Source organism: Phacochoerus africanus, chromosome 16, assembly GCF_016906955.1.
Source record: "Phacochoerus africanus isolate WHEZ1 chromosome 16, ROS_Pafr_v1, whole genome shotgun sequence".
In the NCBI taxonomy this organism is placed as follows: Eukaryota; Metazoa; Chordata; class Mammalia; order Artiodactyla; family Suidae; genus Phacochoerus; species Phacochoerus africanus.
The window spans coordinates 42,931,584-42,952,333 of record NC_062559.1 but is presented as its reverse complement, the minus strand read 5'-3'; the positions used below and the strand labels follow the sequence as shown (position 1 = coordinate 42,952,333).

At 47.3% G+C, this 20,750-nt stretch overlaps 1 protein-coding gene across 2 annotated transcripts in view; it reads right to left on the bottom strand.

The window, feature by feature from the left end:
- SCRN1 (secernin 1) overlaps positions 1-20,750 on the bottom strand; it is a 58,967-nt gene that overhangs the window by 16,547 nt on the left and 21,670 nt on the right. For both annotated transcript variants that reach the window (XM_047763577.1, XM_047763576.1), the window contains exons 2-3: positions 15,286-15,445; positions 5,145-5,326 (exon numbers count right to left, since the gene is read on the bottom strand). In XM_047763577.1, coding sequence (XP_047619533.1) covers positions 5,145-5,326; positions 15,286-15,444 — 341 coding nt within the window. In that variant the 5' untranslated portion in view covers position 15,445. The remainder of the gene's footprint in view (positions 1-5,144; positions 5,327-15,285; positions 15,446-20,750) is intronic.

Sequence of the window (20,750 nt, the reverse complement as noted above, 5' to 3'; positions counted from 1 at the left end):
ATGGGGACAGATGCACCAGGCTGCAGAGATCCAGGCCACGAGTCACACGACATCAAGGGACCTATTCTAAAGCCATTCACGACAGTGTCACCTCCTAGAGGAGGCAGATTCATGGGCTGCCACATAAGAACAGAGCCTGGCCGGTGCCCCCACCTACTTTTCCTTTGGGTGCTAGACCACGTGACGCCCTTGACTGGAGCAGGAAAAGGGATGAGATGAAAGGGGCCAAGGTCAGTGTCTTGCGCTGACATCCACCTGCGGCGCCGTTCAGATCCTTCCAAAGTGGGTGGCTGGTCTGGGTTTTTCTGGGTCTTGGAATGAGAGGCTCCCAAATTCAGGTCCTTATTTTTTTCATACGAAATCCTGAAGAAAATCCTGACTTGGGATTTTCAAACAGTGTCATTTTTACGCACAGGATTCACTGCGTAGACACCAGCCAAGGGCTTCTGTAGATAAGGGCAGTGGAGTAAGTATCTGACAGGCCGTAACTTGAGTCTACTGCCTTTCGCCTTTATTACGTGAAAGCTTTGAATTACGTGACCAGTGATGCGGGTTTTATTTTGTATTTGCCACCTTTGCCATTAGCAATAATTACTGCCCTCCTTATGGAACCTCCTGTATTTGGACCGTAGCAAATGCAGTTTCCTCTCGGTCTGCCCTGCCACCCTTTAGGTACACTTAGAAGTTGATTTCCTTTTTCACAGATGATATGATTTCTTACTGTTTTAAATTGGAATGTGTCTTGCCTCATGAAGCTTTAATTTTTTTTTTTTTTTGGTCTTTTTAGGGCCCCACCCGAGGCATATGGAGGTTCCCAGGCTCGTGGTCGAATCAGAGTTGCAGCTGCTGGCCTACACCACAGCAGTGTGGGATTCAAGCCGCATTTGCAACATACACCCCTGCTCACGGCAATGCCAGATCCTAAACCCACTGAGCAAGAAGGCCAGGGATCGAATCCACACCCTCATGGATGCTAGTCAGATTCCTTTCCCTTGAGCCACGACGGGAGCTCCATGAAGCTTGAAATTATTATTTCAAGTTCCTCCCCGATGAACATTGGCCCAGAATTGTGCTGAGCTCACCGTGCCCATATCTGGACAGTTAACGCAGCTCACCGAGGAGGACAGTACCCTTCTGCACCTCCCCTGATGAAAGCCTCTGTGCTCGGGGACTCTGTTTGCTTCTTTCTTGCTTTTTTCTTTTTAGGGCCACACCCACCCCACATGGAAGTTCCCAGCCTCGGAGTTGAATCGGAGCTGAAGCTGCCGGCCTACGCCACAGCCAGAGCAATGTGGGATCTGAGCTGCATCTCTGTGCGGACCTACACCACAGCTCACAGCAACGCCGGATCCTTAACCCCCTGAGAGAGGCCAGGGCTCGAACCCGCATCTGCACGGAGACAATGTTGAGTCCTTAACCTGCTGAGCCACAACAGGAACTCTGCCTGTTTTTTCAACACCTGTGCCTCCATTGATAAGGGAGACCCCTGTGCCTTTGTGTCCCAGCTGAAGTAAAACTAGGTTATAACTAGATTTACTGTGGCTATACAATCACTGCTCTGGGGAAAGTCACACAATTAGTCAAGTCCCCTCCCCTTTTAGGGATGAGCCTGGTGTTGCCACAGGGAGGCAGATGCACATACCCCTCCTTCTTCTCCCGCAAATCAAGGGGTCTGCAAGGCTTCCCGCGGTTCATGATTTTGTGGGTGCTGAATGATTCCCCGCCTCCAGCCGGAGGGTGGAGGGCAGGTGGGAAAGAAGTGGACATTCAGGCTGCACTGACTTGGGGGAAGGGTTGCAAAACCTTTGGACTAACCTCTGCCTCTTGGTGGCCAGAGCTTCCTGGCTGCAGGAAAGGAGAAGTGACATGGGCTCTAGTTGGGGAGGCGAAGGTAGCCTCCCTGAGGAGAGCGGCCCTGGGATGCCAGGCTCTGGCACCTTCCAGCTCTGAAGCCTCAGGCAAGTCCCTTGGCCTCCCTACGCCCCAGTTCCCTGTCCACCAAACAGAGGCAATCAGGCCCACTTCACTGGGTTTGGGGGAGAGTTAAATGAAATACTTTTTGCAAACCTCATCATATGATGGTGTTCGGGAAAAAGCAACTCTAATTACACACGTTCTTTCCTCCTAAAGCTAGGCTTTTGGCATAAACATCACTGCAAATGAAAGAGAAAAACAGTATTGCTTAAGGCTTGCTTTCAGACAGCAAGCCTCTAGGAAACACAAGTTATACTTTTATCTTAAACGCAGTGCCTATTACAGTGCTACCAGCGTTGATTTCTGTCCCTCTGAACTGAGGCTGGATTTGACGTGCTGTTGGAAAGCACAAAGAATCAGAATCCAAAGAGGGGCAGCCACCAGGTTCATTGAATAATCCACCTCAGGTCTGGGAGGCACGAGAAACGGAGTGTAACAGGCAAGAGCCCTGCTCTCCCAGCAGCTGTCCGGGGGCCAGGGAGGAAGTGGCTTCCAAGCACAGAGGACAAGCGAGGACAAAGGAAGGAGTGGTCCCTCCTACAGCAAGACCTAGGAAATACTGAGGCCGAGTTGAGAGCCAACCGAAAGAAGGATTCCCCCGGAGCACTGGTCCCCCCCCACCACCCCCCCCCGCCGGAATCACCCAGAGGGCGTGTTCACAAACGGATGGCTGGTCCCACCACCAGAGCTTCTGATTCAGGAGGTCTGTGCTGGGGACCCAGAATTTACACTTCTAACCAGTTCCCAGGTGCTACCTGAGTTACCACATCACCAACCACATGTGGAGACCCACCCCCACCCCTACTCTGGAACCTTGTCCCTCAAACAGTGCTCTGTGGATTCCCAGTGCCCGTCGCCTGGGGGGTCTCTTAGACATTGACCTAGGAGGGCTTCTGGCTCGGGGGCCACGTTCAGGATTCGGTTGGGATGAGATGGCCCCTTCGTGTCTGACTGCCTGGCTAAACTGACCCCAGCTGTGTCAAGCTGAGACCTTGAACTCCAAAGAGCCACTCAGGGTGCCGATGCCTGCAGCAGAGTCCTCTTTACCCATCTTGTTATGGAAATAGCTGGGCACAGTTGGCCAGGGAAGGAGTTAAATGGCTACAGTTAAATGCACCCTGTCATCTACTCCCGACACGGAGTCCTGTCTCAGACCTTGGTAACTATCACAACCCCAATTACGTGCCAAATATATCTTTCTCTGTCTACATCTCTCAGCCTTCTAGATCAAGGTCAAATGCCTCTCTTTCTAGAAGCTTCCCCAGACGAATGTGGTCTGTTATTACCTCTGAACACCCAGCAGTGTTCTCTGAGGGCCATAGTCTAGGATTCTCCGCCACGCCTGTGGCTGCAAATCTCAGATGACCTGATACACATCTCTCCTTCTGTCATCTTACATTGGTCTGAAAATCGTGCACTGCTCAATATGCTTCTCCCTGCAACCAGACTAAAATCTCTTTGAAGTTTCTGAGCTTCTTCATGAGTCCAGAGTCAGGCACAAAGCAGATATTCACTAACGCCCCTTGCTTTATAGGCTGATGATCTTGAAAAGCTACCTCAGAGGCTTTGAAGCAAGAAAGAAACATTCTCTTGCGTTGTCCCTTAGAAATCAACCGTGAAAATGGTGATATTTGCCAGTTCTATAAACGCCCTCCCATAAATACAATGATAACTCAAAGTGCAAGGCTCTAAATGAGGCACAAAAGGGGCATTATTTTTCATTAACGCTTCATTTTCAGGCTTTCTCTTACGCATGGAGGTAAAGTTACCAGAGCAGCTGTCAAAACACAGGCTCAAAACTTGCTGTTATGCTATCCATTTCATCCTGTTGATCAAGAGAAAACTGATTATAAATATGAGGCCTCGTCCTCCTTTTTTCCAGCTCAGGGAACCTGCTTCTTCTTTTGTAAGAAGCAGGAAGAGTGAGGAAGGGTGAGGAAGGTAGAAGGGCAACGTGGCATCAAAGAGGCGTGCCAAGAGTCCTGCCCATCAGGTGGCAGAAGCCACGGACCCAATGTTCTTTCAACCACACCTGATTGCATTTCACTCTTTAGGAAAAAAATGAAGGCATTTCAGAGGGCTGTTTCATTCCCGCCCATCCTCCGCTTTTGTCCTGCCTGCCAAACTCAGTCATCGATCAGCCACTCCGTGCCAGGCACACAGCCCCTCACGCTTGTGACCAGGCGTGAAGAGGCACGCTGGGATCCCCGTCCTGTGCAGCTTACACTCTGCTGCCCTGTTAGCTGGTGGCTGGAAGGGGAGGGAAAGGATGAAAAGACGACCAAGACATAGAGGGAAAGGAGGGAAGTGACTTCTGTTGTTGTTCCCTGTATATTTCATGTATTTTTGTAACTTTTTACTTTTATGTATTATTGGACCTACGTCAAAGACCATAAAATTCATCCATTTAAAAGTGTGGCTCAGCGGTCTTCGGTATATCCATAAAGCTGTGCCACTATCACCATAAATCCACATTTGGAACATTTCAACATCCCCCAAAGAAGCCCCATATCCATTACGAACCACTCCCCAGTCCCCACTCCAACCCCAGTCAACCACTAATCTGCTTTCTGCTTCCATGAACTAGCCTGTTCTGGATAGTTTTCATCAATATGCGACCTTTTGTGTCTGGCGTCTTTTACTTAGCATAATGTTTTCAGGGATGCAACATGTTAGAGCAAGTATCAGTACTTGATTTTTTTTTAAATCTGAGTAATATTCCACTGTCGTCTATTTTTTCCCATCCCCTCCAACTTTATATCAAAAGGCACAAGTCAGGCATTCCCACTGAGGCTCAATGGTAACGAACCCGACTAGTATCCATGAGGACGTGGGTTCGATTACTGACCTCGCGCAATTACTGACTCTCTCAGGAGTTAAGGATCCAGTGTTGCCATGAGCTTTGGTGTAGGTCACAGACGCGGCTCGGATCCTACCTTGATGTGGCGTAGGCTGTGGTGTAGGCTGGCAGCTGTAGCTCTGATTCAGCCCCTGGCCTGGGAACCTCCATCAGCCAAGGGTGCGGCTCTAAAAACCAAAAAAAAAGGGGGGTGCCACAAGCCTTCTTCAGAAGGACTGCACTACCAAGTATGAGGTTTGGAGGGAGAGCAGTCCCATCCCCACCCCCGACCTGTTCTGGGCACTTGTTTTAACGAACCACCATGCAGTACCTGACCAGGTCCATCCCCAGCAAGGCTTCCGTCTCTGCGGCCGGTTCTCTGGCATTGATGGCTTCGTTGGCTATGCACACTCCATGCTCATTGGCTCCCATTTCTGCCCCCCACAGCCAGGCAGGTCTGCTGATCATGATGGCATGGGTCCTGGGGACTTGGTCAACTGAAATGTAAGTGCACTGCAAAATGAAGACAGGAAGAAAGGGCTGTCGCCTGGCAGGTACCGCTGAGGTTTCACCTTGGTACTCACCCTGAACCACCACATCGATGACAAAGCCGAGAAATAAAAGGCCTTGGAACACGCAGACTTAAAAGATACCACACGTCTCAAAGCAGCTCAAAGGTTTCCACGGTGAGTTTCAGTCCTGCCACGCACTCAGTTTTCAGTCTCTGGTTAGGCCAGTCTGTGCATAATGCTTCCATCTATGGTAGTTCATCTTCTCGAATCGGGTATTCAGCCCTTCGCTGCCCTGAATGGTCTGTGTCTAGTCGTTTCAGCAGGCACAGGTGGCCACCAGCATTTCAAATAAGCGTAGTTATTAATTTGTAAACCTCCTTCTAGATCAGTGGCGTTCAAACTTTGAAAAAGGTATAGAGCCCTTAATATATGGCACAGATGAACCTACCTACCAAACAGAAACAGACTCATAGACATGGAGAACAGACTGGTGGTCGCCAAAGGGGAGGGAGGAGGGAGTGGGATGGACGGGGAGTTTGGGGTTCGTAGATGCAAACTGTTACATTTAGAATGGATAAGCAATGAGGTCCTGCTGTACGGCACAGGGAACTATATCCAATCTCTTAGGATAGAACACAACAGAAAATAATATAAAAATGTATATAAGTGTGTGTGTATGAATGAGTCACTGTGCCATACAGCCGAAATTGGCACATTATAAATCAACAAGAGTTTAATTTTTAAAAAATCATGTAAAAAAGAAAGTTACAGAGCCCTATGTATTAAAAAAAAAAACTTTACCTGGATGCTGAACAGAGGCTGCAGAGGAAAGGGAAGATGCTTTGTCTGAAGAAGAGAGGTTCCCTAAGCTTCCTGCAATGACCTGAGGGCTCCCTGGCACCCAGTTTGACAACCTACGTCATGCTCTAGGGGTAGGAGAGAGAAAAGACAGTAACACTCCACGTTTCAGTAAGGCGTTAAATGGGTGCTCTCTTACCCATCGTGCTTCCCCGTCTGTCCCATTTGATCCCCACACTGAGCCCGCGAGGCGGACACATGAGGACACAGCCCCAGAGGCCTATTTCTGAGTGCTGTCCCGTCAGCAGCACACACCTCTTAAAGAGTCGTGTCTTACCTTCCTCAGGCCGCTGTGTCTTTACCTGGAAAATGAATGAGCTCATCTAGATCAGACTAGTTCTTTCCAAGTATTTTTAGCCCCAGAACCCTTCTGCCTACACACTCTTACATAAAAGCATAAAGACAATGAAACTGGTCAGAGCGTATGGCAGCTGGAAGGCTAGGCCTGGGCCTGGGGTTGGGGACTCGGAGCCTTTCCCTCCCCGCACTGGGCTCCCCGGGAGGACTCCATTGCAGCAGCTGGAGCAGCTGGAAAAGCACTAAACTAGGTTGTCTGTAGGGGCCTCGCTGACATTCTAGCAGTCTCTGGAACTCTCCTCGTGTAGTGGAGATGGCAGGAAACTCTGGGCTCTAAATTACACAGAGCTTTTGAGCTCTCAGGGGAGAATTTTAGCAGGCGCAGCAGCTATTTACATTTTAAAGCGGGCAGCAGAAAGCAATGGATCAACACAGCCTTAGATTGTTTTTCGGTTCAAGATCCAGGAACATGGATTGCAGGCAGCCCAGAAAGTTATTCTGCATTGATTTTCCATAATCTCTAAACCTCAGGTAAGAGCTGAAGGGTGGTCACTGGTCACGTGACATCCACACCTTCCCAAGCCCTGTTAGGCCGGTATCACTCTGCCCTGGGATAACGTTATTTCCCTCGATAACTATTTGTGAACTGAAAGCTGATGAAGTCCAGAGCTTGTCAAGAGACTGTTCGATTTTTCATGGCTAATTGGTAATAAAATACACCCTTGAAATGTCTTCCCCTCTTTGGTTCCCCAAAGTTACTTTAAAAAAATTATTCTTTGGGAGGAAAAACTGGCCAAAGCAGTAAACAAACTGTGTTCTGTGCTCTTCTAAATGGAATTCAAATTTTTAGTTAGAATTGTACTATTTCATGTAAAAAGTAGTCCAGGCACGGTAAGGTCCAGTGACAAATTCTGTCTTGAAAAGAATGAGAAAATAGGGAAGGAATCTCAGATTCTAAAGCACAGATGTATTATAAAAAAAAATGTTTAAGGAATGAAAAAAAGCAAAAATAAGACGTGAGTTTATTTATTTGTCCTCAAATTCACTGCTGCACATTCATTCCCATTTCACCCATTTCCTAAAAGCACCAACCACACCCAAGGCTTTCTGTGCTAAGCGCTGCTGGCAGAGAAATCAGTGAGGAGACCCAGTCTCTGTCCCTTCCATTGGGAAAGAAGGAGAAGGCACACAGGTATGACCACTAGCTAACTTCAATAAGTGTCACTCGGGGAGTTCCCACATAGGGCGCAGATGCAGCCTGGATCCTGCGTGGCTGTGGTTGTGGCTGTGGGCAGCAGCTGTAGCTCCAATTTGACCCCTAGCCTGGGAACTTCCATATGCTGCCCGTGCGGCCCTAAAAAGACCAAAAAAATAAATAAATAAAAGTAAGTGTCACTGAGGCCTGTCTTAATATGTGCTACATCTCGCCCCCTCCTGCTGCCTTGTACCTCTGAGCCACCCGCTGGTGCTCTTCCTTTTCCTGTTCCCTATTCCATTCCACTTAAACCCTTGCCAAACACTACGTGGACTGACTGATGTACTGCAGGTGCTGTTTATGTACGCCGCCTCCCCCAGCTAGAACACACACTCTATGAGACACACAGAAGAGGGGGAGGGAGAGATTATGTGGTTTAGCTCACCAATATAGCCCAAATCTGGTACATAGTAAGCATCAATAAACACTTTTTTTTTGAATGAATGCATGCATGACAAAGGTCAGAGGGAGTGTAATAGAGATTCAAAGGAAAGGAAACACATCCATGTGGCCAGAGGTTTTAGCAGGTGGGTGACATTTGAACTGATCTTGAAAAAATGGGCCAGACATCAAGGTCCTCCGGACAGAGGTCAGAGCCTGAGAACAGAATGGCGGGGATGTCAAAAGTGTGTTCCCGGTTCGGGGAGCCCCCCACCTGCACGCACCCCGCCTCCCTGCATGCACCCCGCTCCCCACCACCTGCCACTTAGGGGAGCTGAGATGGCGCTGAGTCACAGGGCTGCAAAAGCTCAGGAAGCGCTGACTGAGAAAGATGCTCCACAGTGAATCCGAAGGACCATGTGGTCTCTGTGGGAGTTCAGCCAACCTGACACTTTGCAGGCCAAACGCAGAACAATGAGGAAGGAAGGAGAGATCCCCAGTTAGCCAGACGGGGCTACATCAGCCCCTCCTAAGCACGAGCTGAAAATCGATGCCCCTGATCCCTTCAAGGCACGGTGCAGGGAATTGGGGTGGGGGGGGGTGTGCGCCCCAGCCTTCATGAGCCTGTAACACCTGCCCCTTGGGGCATCTTTGACGTGAACCACAGAAGGCTGGGCCTAACAAGGGCCCCTCTGTGGTGGCATTTCACACACAGCCCCCTGGGTTTGAAATCTGACTAATCACACCCAGGTCTGGGAGGGAGGGGGGAGGACGGCTACACTTGTCTCGCAGAGATGGGTTATTTAAAAATCCCAGCTTGGGAGCAAATCTCACAAACGAGGAACGTTTACACAAGATGTAATTAGCTAAACTTTGGAAAGTCAGCCATCTAGAACATGAATTCCACAGGCAGTCATTTTCTTCAGTAAAATTCACCTGCACTCACAACTGGCACATTATTAACGAGGCAGAGAAGAAGTGGGATTTGAGGAAGCAGAGAAGGTTTCTTTAGGGGGGAAAAAAAAATCCCCCAAAGTTGTTAAGGATCCAGCATTGCCATGAGCTGTGGTGTAGGTCACTGATGCGGCTCAGATCTGGTGTTGCTGTGGCTGTGGTGTCGGCCGGGAGCTACAGCTCTGAATGGACCCCTAGCCTGGGAACCTCGATATGCTTCTGATGAGGCCCTAAAAAGACCAAAAATTAAAAAATAAAAAAGCACCTAAAATCTTCTTTCAGTGCAGAAAAACACTTTAGTTCTAGAAATTCCTAGCCAAATTTCTATTAGGGAAAAAAAAAAAATGAAAAAGAAAAAGAAGAAAGGTCCCTGCTCAAAAGATCGGTCTTTACACAGATGGCTAAGCTGCTTAAGGGGGCAGCAGAAAAAGAGGAGTTATTTGTCTATAGCTGCCCCATGGCCACACCCATCCAGCCTTCAGGAAAATCAGTCTTTTAGCCAGTGTGACTTTGGGTACCAAGGCCACACAACAACATAAGGATGCCCAGAGTGGGCAGCATGCTGAGGGCCACTTCCACGTGCCTAATTAGTATCTGCCTCATGCCCACTATGGAGGTTTTAAACCCGTACTGAGCTGGCCACTTGCTCTGAGGTGGCTCCTGGGGACACATCCTCGGGACAGGTTGGAGGACAGAAAGATAAACTTTGACAAGGTATCAGAGACAAAGACAAAAGAGAATTCTTCTGCAGAGCAAACCCTAGATTATTTTTGTGTGATTGTGTCAGCAATGAAAAGGCAACATCAGCTTCCCACCATCGCCTACCCCCTGCACTTTCCTGCACACACCATTTCTGGATAGCGCCCCGTGAAAGGGGAATAGAGACTCTCGCACAATAGACGTTTCAATGAATGAAACGCAAGCATTGTGCCTTTCCTCCTGGACTCGGAGAATGAACACAACCCTGGCACCACCAGCGAAAACCACTGTGAAATGAGGTGATGAGTCAGCCAGACTTCGTAGAGTGGGAAACAAAGGTAGGGAAAGAGGGATGCTTTGGGGACATATTTTTAGTTTCAGAAAATTTGTCACTCTAGAGCAGCATTGCTAATTATCACTGAGGTTGTTTGTTTTAATTTTTTCATTCCAGTGTCTTGCCTGCTCCTTGACTGGGTTTTGAACATGTGCCCTTTAAGGCTCATGTGAGTCTAAACAAAGACAAAAGAAGATGTCGACCAAATTTTAGAAGAGCGGCTTTTTATTTCCCTGAAGATCTTTGGGGATGGACAATGCCAAGGCCTGGGGTCAGAAAGAGGTTTGGGAAAGGGGACACGATGCAAGGAAGCCCCCTGCCCTGCCATTCTCCCATGGGGCAAGGGGAAGCTCTGCCGCCACGGAAGGCTGCGGATTCTGCTCCTGGAGCCGCAGAGAAAGAAACGGGAAAATAGGAAGAAAGACACACAATGGACTTAGTGGCTGTGGAGCTCTGCTTAGGTTTCTTTGATTCCAGAATGACTGTGCTCTCCTGCTGTAAGGGACAGTCTTTAGAATTAACATTCAGAACCCACCTCTGCCCCATCATGTACACAATACACCCTAAAAACCACAAACACAGCTGCCATCTTGACATTACTAACAGTGCCAATAGCTGTCTCTCTCTCTCTTTTTTTTTTTTTGGTCTTTTTTGAGGGCTGCACCTGCAGCAGATGGAGGCTCCCAGGCTAGGGATCAAATCAGAGCTGCAGCTGCCAGCCACAGCCACAGCTACATGGGATCTGAGCTGCATCTATGACTTACACCACAGCTCACAGCAATGCCGGATCCTTAACCCACTGAGCAAGGCCAGGGATCGAACCCACATCCTCATGGATACTAGTTGGGTCCATTAGCTGCTGAGCCACAATGGGAACTCCTGCCAAAAGCTATCATTAATTGGTAATTTTCTATTCTTCTTGCAAATATGTTCATTGGGGAAGAGCAGGAAATTATCTGCCAAAAACCTACCCCAAACTGAAAGTTGTGTAACCTCATGAGGATATTATCCCAGACAGAACTTCATGCAGTAGAAAATAAAAATCAATTAAAACTAACTTTCGAAAGAGGAAACAATGAACTCTAAAGGAGGGAAAAAATGGAGGAGAGATTTATTATATAATAAGAGAATCTTGCAGCAAACATTATATGTCAAGCCTGACTTGGAATTCTGTCTCCATAAATTATTGTATAATTATCCTCTTGGGCACAAAGCCTAAATAATGTAAACTTTAGATGAAATCCATTATTTTTCTAGGAAAATACTCTTTTTTTTTTTTACCACAGTGTGCATGCAGCAGCTTGATGTGGGATCTCAGCTCCCAGACCAGGGAACAAACCCAGGCCGCCGAAAGTGCTAAATCCTAACCACTAGATCACCAGGGAACTCACGGGAAAATATTCTAATGTATCTAATATATCCTTTTTTTTCTTGAAGGTGTGAGATACATTAGATCTTAAGAATAGACCTACACCCATCCAGGAGCACACATCCACACCAACACACACACACACACACACACACACGCACCCACGCACACACAGAGCATCATAATCCAGGAAATCATTCATCTGCTTAACACCCCTGGCCATGGGGAGAGGCAGGGCCTGAGGTAAATTGACACCAGTCCTCTGGTGCACAGTGGTGCAGTGTCTTCTGCGAGGACAGAGGGACTTCCACAAACAGATTCATATTTATCCATCCTACCTCGCAACCAAAAGGGGAGTTGTTTAGAAACCAGAATCCACAGAAGAAAGACTAAAGAATACAAAATAAAATGCTCCAATCTGCCAACTCTACAACTGAACAAAAACGTGCAGGATAATTTTAGAAACTGAGAAACTCTTTGCTGGAGGACCCCCATTTCTTTCTTTCTTTTTTTCTTTCTTTGACCACACCTGCGGCATGCAGAAGGTCCCGGGCCAGGGATCGAACCTGCACCACCACAGAGCCACAGCAGTGACAATGCTGGGTCTTAACTGACTGAGCCATCAGGGAACTCTGAGGACCCCATTTCTTCTTCCTCCATCTCAGCCAACATGAACTTGACATGGCGTAGATGACAGATGGATGGGCAGACTGATGGACAGACTGAGGGAAGGGTAAAGGGTAGGAGAGGGGATGAACTGGAAGGGAAGACCGCCTGGCAGGATGGACCAGCTGGACCGGTGGGTGGGTGAGCAGATGAGTAATAACCATCTTTTTGCAAATGGTTATTTTCAGAAAAATGAAGTCCAGGGACTGCAACGCTCACATATGATATTTCTAGGGAAACTTCAGAATATGTATGTTTAAAATGTCATGAAATGGCTGAGGAAGAGATTGGTTTTATGAAACGTTCTCACTCTTCAAAGTTAAAATTTTTCTATATGCTAATGAGGACTATTATGAAAGTTATTGTGGTTCATGGCCCAAATATAGAAAAGAACTCATCATTCTGTACTTGGGACAAGAATAGGGGGTGGAGACAGGTGTAACTGTAAAGGAATTAAAGGGCCAGGACTAAGTTTGAGAAGCAGAGTTAGCATGTGCTAAAGACAGGAGAACTTGGGAACTGAGCCCTAGGGCTACAGAATCTCCCAACATTAGCCTATTTCTTAAAAATGACTGTAACTATGACAGTAATATATAGAGTGATTTCACCAATCCCCCCAAAAGAAAACAATTTTTGTAAAAAAATGTTATGTCAGTCCTATTTATAAAAGGCTTTGTGCAATGGTGTAGTTATTATGGCTACTAAAAAATGACTCCAGAGGTCTAGTGGTGTAGACCGATTGTTTATTATGGTCATGAATTCAATAAGGCAGGAATTTGGACAGGGCACAGGAAGGATGGTGTGTCTCGGCTAGTTTGGGTTCCTCCCAGGATGGAGCCTGGGTTCTTAGGGCTGGAGCCCTAAAAGAGGGAGACGAGTAGACCCAGCCCTTAAGGCCACACGGCATGGCCTCCATCGTGCTTCCTCAGCCAAGGATGCCGTCCCAGCCCCCGCCAAGGCTCAGAGCGGGGGCGTGGGGCCGGGGAGGTGGGGAGGGATAACCCCCCTCTCCACGGACGCATGTCCATCACACTGTGGGGAGCACATGTCGAATGGGATGTGGCACGGCCTCCCTTGGGAAATGAAATCTGCCCACATGAAAATCAAAGCGTTGCATCTGCTTGCACGACTCTCCGGGGAAAAGACAGGAAGATGTAGGGAGACCGACAGGGCAGGTCAGCATCAACGCACACCAGGCCAAGGTCACACTGAGCCCTCGCGTCCGGGGAGAGGGAAACATTCAGATCCAAACAACATGGACACTCAGACATCACCGAATATACTCAATTGAAACCGCGCATGACCACCAGCACGCTTCTTTCTTTGCCCTGTGAAAGAAGAAGTCCCACTAAAGCGTAGGAGCTTGGATCAAGTTGGTTCTGGCAAAAGTCCTCCGGGAGACAGCCAGCCACTGCCCCGTCCCCAGACTCACGTCCCATCATGCTCAACTCGGCCTGTTCATTCCAGAGCCTCTGCTCAATTCACCTGGCATAAGCAGCTTCCTGTAGAGCTCGGTGCTCTTTGGTACCATTTAATGCTTTTAAAGGGTTGAAACAGGAAAAGATTCAGATAAGAAAAGGAGATACCTGAATGCCTGTTTTAAGCCCAGTACAATCGCCAGAAAAATCCTTTATTGCATAAAGCAAAAAAACATCAGAGTAGGCGTTCCCGTCACGGTGTTAACAAATCCGACTAGGAACCATAAGATTGCGGGTTCGATCCCTGGCCTTGCGCAGTGGGTTCAGGATCTGGTGTTGCCGTGAGCTGTGGTGTGGGTCACAGATGCGGCTCGGATCCCGAGTTGCTGTGGCTCTGGCATAGGCCGGTGGCTACAGCTCCGATTGGACCCCTAGCCTGGGAACCTCCATATGCCGCAGGAGTGGCTCAAGAAAAGGCAAAAAGACAAAAAAAAAATTCAGAGTAGAGATTATGTCAGCAGCAAGAGCTTGTTAATTTACCAGCCTTCAATTTTTTTCTCCAAATTCTTCATCCTTTAACAAAAAATTACCATTTAAACACACACAATTAAATATACCATAACAAAGAAGATTATTCCATGATTGCAAAGATGGCTCAATTTATCATTAAATAGAAAAAGAAAAAACCTTCATAATCACTGGAAAAGCCTTTTTTTTTTTTTTGCTTTTTAGAGCCGCTCCCACGGCATATGGAGGTTCCCAGGCTAGGGGTCAAATTGGAGCTGTAGCTGCTGGTCTACACCACAGCCACAGCAACACAGGATCCAAGCTACATCTGCGGCCTACACCACAGCTCACAGCAATGCTGGATCCTTAACCCACGGAGAGAGGCCAGGGATCGAACCTGCATCCTCATGGATGCCAGTCAGATTCGTTTCTGCTGAGCCATGACGGGAATTCCTGTCTTAGCAATTTTTAAGCACTCCAAATAGAAGTGGATGGATAATTTTTTAACATGATAGAAATATATAAACCAAGACCAGATGCTGTGACAGATACACAAGACTGTTATTCCCTTCAGCCCTAACGGTAAGAGCAAAAAAGTGGAAAACAACCCAAATGTCCAGCAATATGAGACCAATAAAGTATGATGACATCCATAGAATGGAACACTACGCAGCTCTAAATGAGAAATGAAGACTCTCTTCAGAGACCAGATGGCGTGACCTGCAAGATATGGTTTTAGTTGAAAAAAGCAGCATGGAAAAGTGCATAGAGTATACCAGCATTCATCTAAGAAAGGAGGACGTGACTGGGATAAACATACGTGTGTGTGTGTGTGTGTGTGTCTGTGTGTGTGGTTTGCTACATACATACGTAATTTTTTAAATGGAAGGATAAACCTCAAACTTCCAAAGCATGATTATCTACAGGAGAAAAGGGAAATGGAGCTAATGATACAAGACAGAAGCTAGACTTTGATGGATATATCTTGTTTTGTAGCTTTGACTTTGGAACCATGTAAATATTTTACTTAATTATAAAAATGGGCCACAGCAATGAATGCAGAATTCTCCCCATGACCCTGTTTTTAAGGCTACAGACAAACCTGAATGGAAAGAAGAATCAACAGAACCCACATGATAGTTCTGACGAGTGAGCCAGCTTCCACGTTAGGGTGCTGGGCAGAGCCAGAGAACTAACTAAGAGACAGTCATGCACGACTCACCTCAACCTTGCTCTCGGGTTCATGATCGGTGGCCGAGAAATACACAACCTCTTGCACTTCATCCCGGGGCCGAGCTGAATTTTTCCCAAATACCACCAGACCGTCCTTCGCACGTGGCGGGAAGGCCACGAAACAGTAACTTGGAGGGGCTACAGCCATCCTGGAAAGAGAGAGAGACCAGAGAGAGAATGGAAGCGGGCTTAACGTGGAACAGTCCACCAGTGAGTTCTTCAAACATATTTCATCAGCTAACAGAGTTTTAGTATTGAGCTGTGTGCAGCTAGTTCACGAAGAGATCCCAGCTGGCAAATGAAGGGGGGCGGGCACCTGGAGGAGAATCACAGATATTGTTTAGTATTCCGTGGGACTAAACGAGCTCAGATTTGCAACAAACCGCAGTGACAGCCAAAAGTGCAATGACGTAGGAGAAAGGAAAGGAGGTTATTGTTCCAGGCAGAAAATACACACATACTGCAATCTGTCACAGCCCTAAACAAATAAATACACATACCTTGTAACAGGGCACTACGACAGACGTGTCTCTGATCTAGAGATGCATGGCTACCACGTGATCGATGTGGGGGTGGTGATGGAGAAGTGGGTCTGGAAATAAACCAAAAGGTACACCCCTTCTTCGAACATATTTTTGCTCCACCTCGATGACATAACACTCAAGCATCTCCTGGCTTTCCTGCCCCCCACATCCCCACCCCTGCTCTCTAGCTGTTCTTAGGCTGACGAGGTCCCGTCTACCTGGCTGCTGAGCATCCTCCGGACTTGGTCCTTCTTCTTCATTGACCGTTCTGTTTCTCTCTGGGAAAACTCAGCGGCGCCCTGAACTTCCTTTGTCATTTGCATGTGAATGACCTACACCCGCAATCCCAGCTCAGTTCTCTCCTTGAGCTCCTGACTCATAGACCCAACCTACCAGACATCCAAAGCTGATTTCATCTTCTTCCCCAAGCTGCGTCCCTTTCTAAGGTTCCACATCTCAAGAGCCCGCTCCATCATCCCTCACCCTGGAGCACTGGGAACTCGAAGGGTCCTTACCATCTGCTTCTCCACTCCCTAACATATCCCCAAGTCCTGTAACCTCGACCTCCTAAACCTCTATGGAAACCATCTACTTCTTGCCATCTGTACCACCACCACCCTGCACCGAGCCACCATCACCTCTAGCTGGATCACTGCAGCTGCTCCTATATCAGCTGTAGCAGCTACTATTCTCCAAAACATTCTTCATATTGCACCCAAAGTGATCTTCTTAAAAGGAAGACCTGATCACATCATCCCTGCTTAAAATCCTTTATATTGTCCCCACAGCTCAGAATAAAGACCAAAAGCTGATCAAGCTCCTGCCCTCTCCCCAGCCTCATCTCCTACCACTCACCTCTCCAGTCTCTCAACTCCAGCACACAGGCCTTTGTCTGGTTCCTCCGATACCCCCAGGCTCTTTGCACAGGCTATGTCCTTTTCTGCACACTCCTTTCCCTGCTCCCACCATCAAAACAGTTTGCCTAGTTAACTGCTGCTCCTTTACAGACTAATCTATGCTGCTGTGCTACACAAATAATCACTGTCTGTAATAGCTGGATAATTATTTTACTATCAACCATCAGTACTTAGTCTTTGCCCCCAAAATCTAAGCAACAGGAAGGCAGGGTCCGTGTCTCTTCTGCACACGTCTCTGTGCACCCAGCTCTACACAGTTTCTTCCATGGGGTAGATGTTCAATAAATCACAAGCGAGTGCTGAGTCCTTCCTTCTTAATACTCCACCAAACCTCGGCCGACTCTGCAACTCTTTCTTCCCACCACACCTCTGCACCTGGCTGGAGTGCCCTTCCCTTCATCTTCATGCATGGCCTCCAGGATCTGATTCAAAATCCCTTTCCTGGAGCTCCTGCTGTGGCCCAACAGGGTCAGCAGTGTCTTGGGAGCGCCGGGACGCAGGTTTGATCCCCGGCCAGGCACCATCGGTTAAGGATCTGGCATTGCCGCAGCTGAAGTTTAGTTCCTGGCTATGGCTCAGATCTGATCCCTGGCCCGGGAGCTCCATGTGCTGCAGAGCAGCCAAAAAAAGAAAAAAATTCCTTTCTTTCAGAAAGCCTCCTGTGAAGAACTGTTGTCATTTTCTCAGCATCCATAAGCACTTAAGCATCTAGTTTGTTCTAGGATAACGTGCCTGTGTTAACTTGTAAATGTACTGCTCTAGCTGTTCCAAATAAGCTCCCTATGGGCAGACCCCATGCCACCTAATTATAGCAGCTCTTTCCCCAACTCCCTGCATTATAGATGCTCAACAAACATTACCCATTGAACCAACTATCATATTTGTGCCATCTATGACCCAACTTAAGTGTCTTTTATTTCATGAACCTAAAATAAGTGAGAAGTAAAGCAATAGTCTCCGAAAAGCACCTGGGATTCAAAACTCAGCTCTGCTACCTACTAGCTGTGTGATCTTGAGCAAATCACCTTATTTCTCTGAGCCTAAGGCTTTCCCGCAGCCCACAGATTTATCATATCAAGTAAACTGATGCTTGAGAAGATATTTTGCAAACTGTGGAGGCCACAGGAGTATATTTTCTTTGGGTTTTGACTGTTCCAAGACAGCAGCATCTTGAAATTTCTGTGGAACAAGCCAATCAAAACCACCTCGCTCATACCTAACTGGAGCAGTTTCCAAGCTGCAGAGTCAGCAATGTTCTCTGTTTAGAGCCATCCTTGAGAGGGACCACACTGCTACATCTACAGCCTGGCTGCTTCAGGTCAGGCTGTGCACACAGACCCCACCTGTCAGCGTTCTTCCTGGCAGTGTCTATGCAGGCCCCTCCCCGGGGCACAGAGAAGTAGGGAGACCATAACTCTGAAAATAACTTCCTCCCCACTCAGAAAACAGCCCTCAGCCCCTTCGTGAGAAAGAAAAGGCAAGAAGATAAAGAGACTCCAGCTCTTTCTCCCCTTTCCCATGTCACAAACCCACATTATCTCCAGACCTGAAGGAGAGAGAGAGAAAAACCAAGATGCTGTGTGTGGAAGGAAGACCTGTAATAATTACAAGATAAAACGCCTTTACAGAGGTTCCTAGAACTTGGAGGTGGGAGAAATTGCTGGCTGAGCCAAAAAAAAAAAAAAAAAAAAGGTGAAACAGACCCAGGAGCTAAGATACGACAGAGTTCTCATCATGGCTCAGCAGTTGATGAGCCTGACGGGTGTCCATGAGGATGCAGGTTCAATCCCTGGCCTCTCTCAGTGGGTAAAGGATCCCGCATTGCTGTGGCTGTGGTGCAGACCGGCAGCTACAGCTCCAAATCGACCCCTGGCCTGGGAACTTCCATATGCTCCAGGTGCAGCCCTAAAAAGACAAAAAAAAAAAAAGGGGGGGGGGGGAAAGGACACATTTTCCTGCATTTGTGTGAGTCTCATGAGTGATATGACTTCTCTTCCTCCCCCATTGCTGGACCACATCAGAAGTGCTGGTGTCAGAGTCCCCTGGTGGCCTAGCAGTTAAGGATTTAGTGTTGTCCCTGCTGTGGCCCAGGCTTGATTCCACATGCTGTAGGTGTGGCCCCCCCCCCCAAAAAAAAAATCTGGAGCTTGCGGGGAGCCGAGAAGATACAGGGACTCAAAAAAAAAAAAAGGACCTTGCCTGATGGCAAAAAAAACCTGAAGGCAGGTTCCTAGCCAAGGAAGGGAGCTCACCTGAACGGTACAAGCCGAAGGGGGGCTCCTGGTCAGGATAAAAGCCTGCCTGCCTGTATGGTACAAGCCGAGGGCAGGCCTCAAGTGACACAGCTCTCATTTTGACGCTGATGGGGAAGAACTGGGGCTTTCCTGGGAAAGCAATTTCCATGTTTGCACCGGAGAACATGGGTTGTTTCTCAGATAACCTAGTCTTTCCTGCTGCTTTGTTTGTTATTCAGTTTTCCTCAGTCTTTCCTGATTATTCACTTATTATGCTTATTTTCCATTCTTATTTTCCTGTGGAGATTTGTGATTTAACAAAATTACAACAATAATATAAGAAGAATTACATCCTAAAGGACTTTCCCCTGTTTAAATCCAACTTCATTAATACAGAGTGTTTATCTACTAATTAGTTATACGGTAAACTTTAGAGTTAGGATTTTAATGAGGTTCATAGAAGTTAGACATATATTATTCTTGACCAAAAGACACCTAGCTATGAGTTATAGAAGCTTTTAAGTGATAGCTAGTTAAGTTGGTTTATATTTTCTTACACTGCCTCCTTGCCATAACACTTTAAAGACAAACACCAGTCTAAAAACAAGATTTGGGAATGCCCAATTCTTGTGTCCGTGACCTCTTCAACTTGTGGAGACTTGCGGGCCATGGGATGATTTGTACCGAGTCTCCTCCTTTCCATATGATGTATTGTACCTAATTGCCCTTCAATTGTACTCACTAAATTTAGTTAAGACAAAGATGTTAAAATGGGATGTACCATGCAAAAGTTAACCAAGGTACTTTTAACACTATGACGTAATCTGTAGTGAAAAACTGTCTATATAATCAACCATTTATGCCAATGAAATTTGAGCAGTCCAGCGCCCTGAAAGAAGGGACAAAGAGGCTATCTCTGTTGCAAAAGCTGACGTCCGTCCCTCTCCTTTGGGAAAAAGTATACACTCCCCGGCCGCCGGAGCTGGTCTCCGGCTACAGGAGCTCCCTTGTGGTGCAGCAGGTTAAGGACCTGGTATGGTCACTGCCGCAGCTGAGGTTGCTGCCATGGCTCAGGTTCAATCCCTAGCCTGGTGACTTCCACATGCCATGGGAGCAGCAAAACAAAAAAAAAGTGCTGGTGTCTCATCTATGAGCAGAACTTTAACTGAGCCTTAAACATAGTAAAAATCCCCTGATCTTGCATTTATAAGATATCTCTGGAGAAAATAAACAACACCCGCAAGGTTTCTGACAAAGCACTGACTCTTCTGTCTGAACACCTGCTTGATCAGCAAATCATGTGAGTCACTTGACCGTGACCAATACGGAGGCAGTAGATGCCCAGGGATATGTGGGCTCGCGGAAGTTGGGTTTTCTGCTGAATTTTATGAGTGACTGGGGCGGCCAGCAGGGAGCAGAATTTTAATGCCTATTTTTTAAAACGCTAAGTGAACCAACCAACTGTGTATAACAACCTGTAGCAAATTAGCCAAGGCCAACTGTCTTTATTTTTCTTGGATCACCATTTTACACACAGACTAGCCTCAGAAACGACTTAGATGGATCCTTTCCTACTCTCTAGAGCAGTGCTCCAAAAGAACTTTCTACAATGATAAAAATATTTTATTTCCGCTGTCTAATGTGGTCGCCATGAGCCTCAAGTGGCCATTGAAGTGTAGTTGGCGTAACTGGGGAATTCAATTTTTAATTTTTTTGGCCTTGCCCACAGTATGCAGACATTCCCCAGCCAGAGATTGAATCCACACCACAGCAGTGACA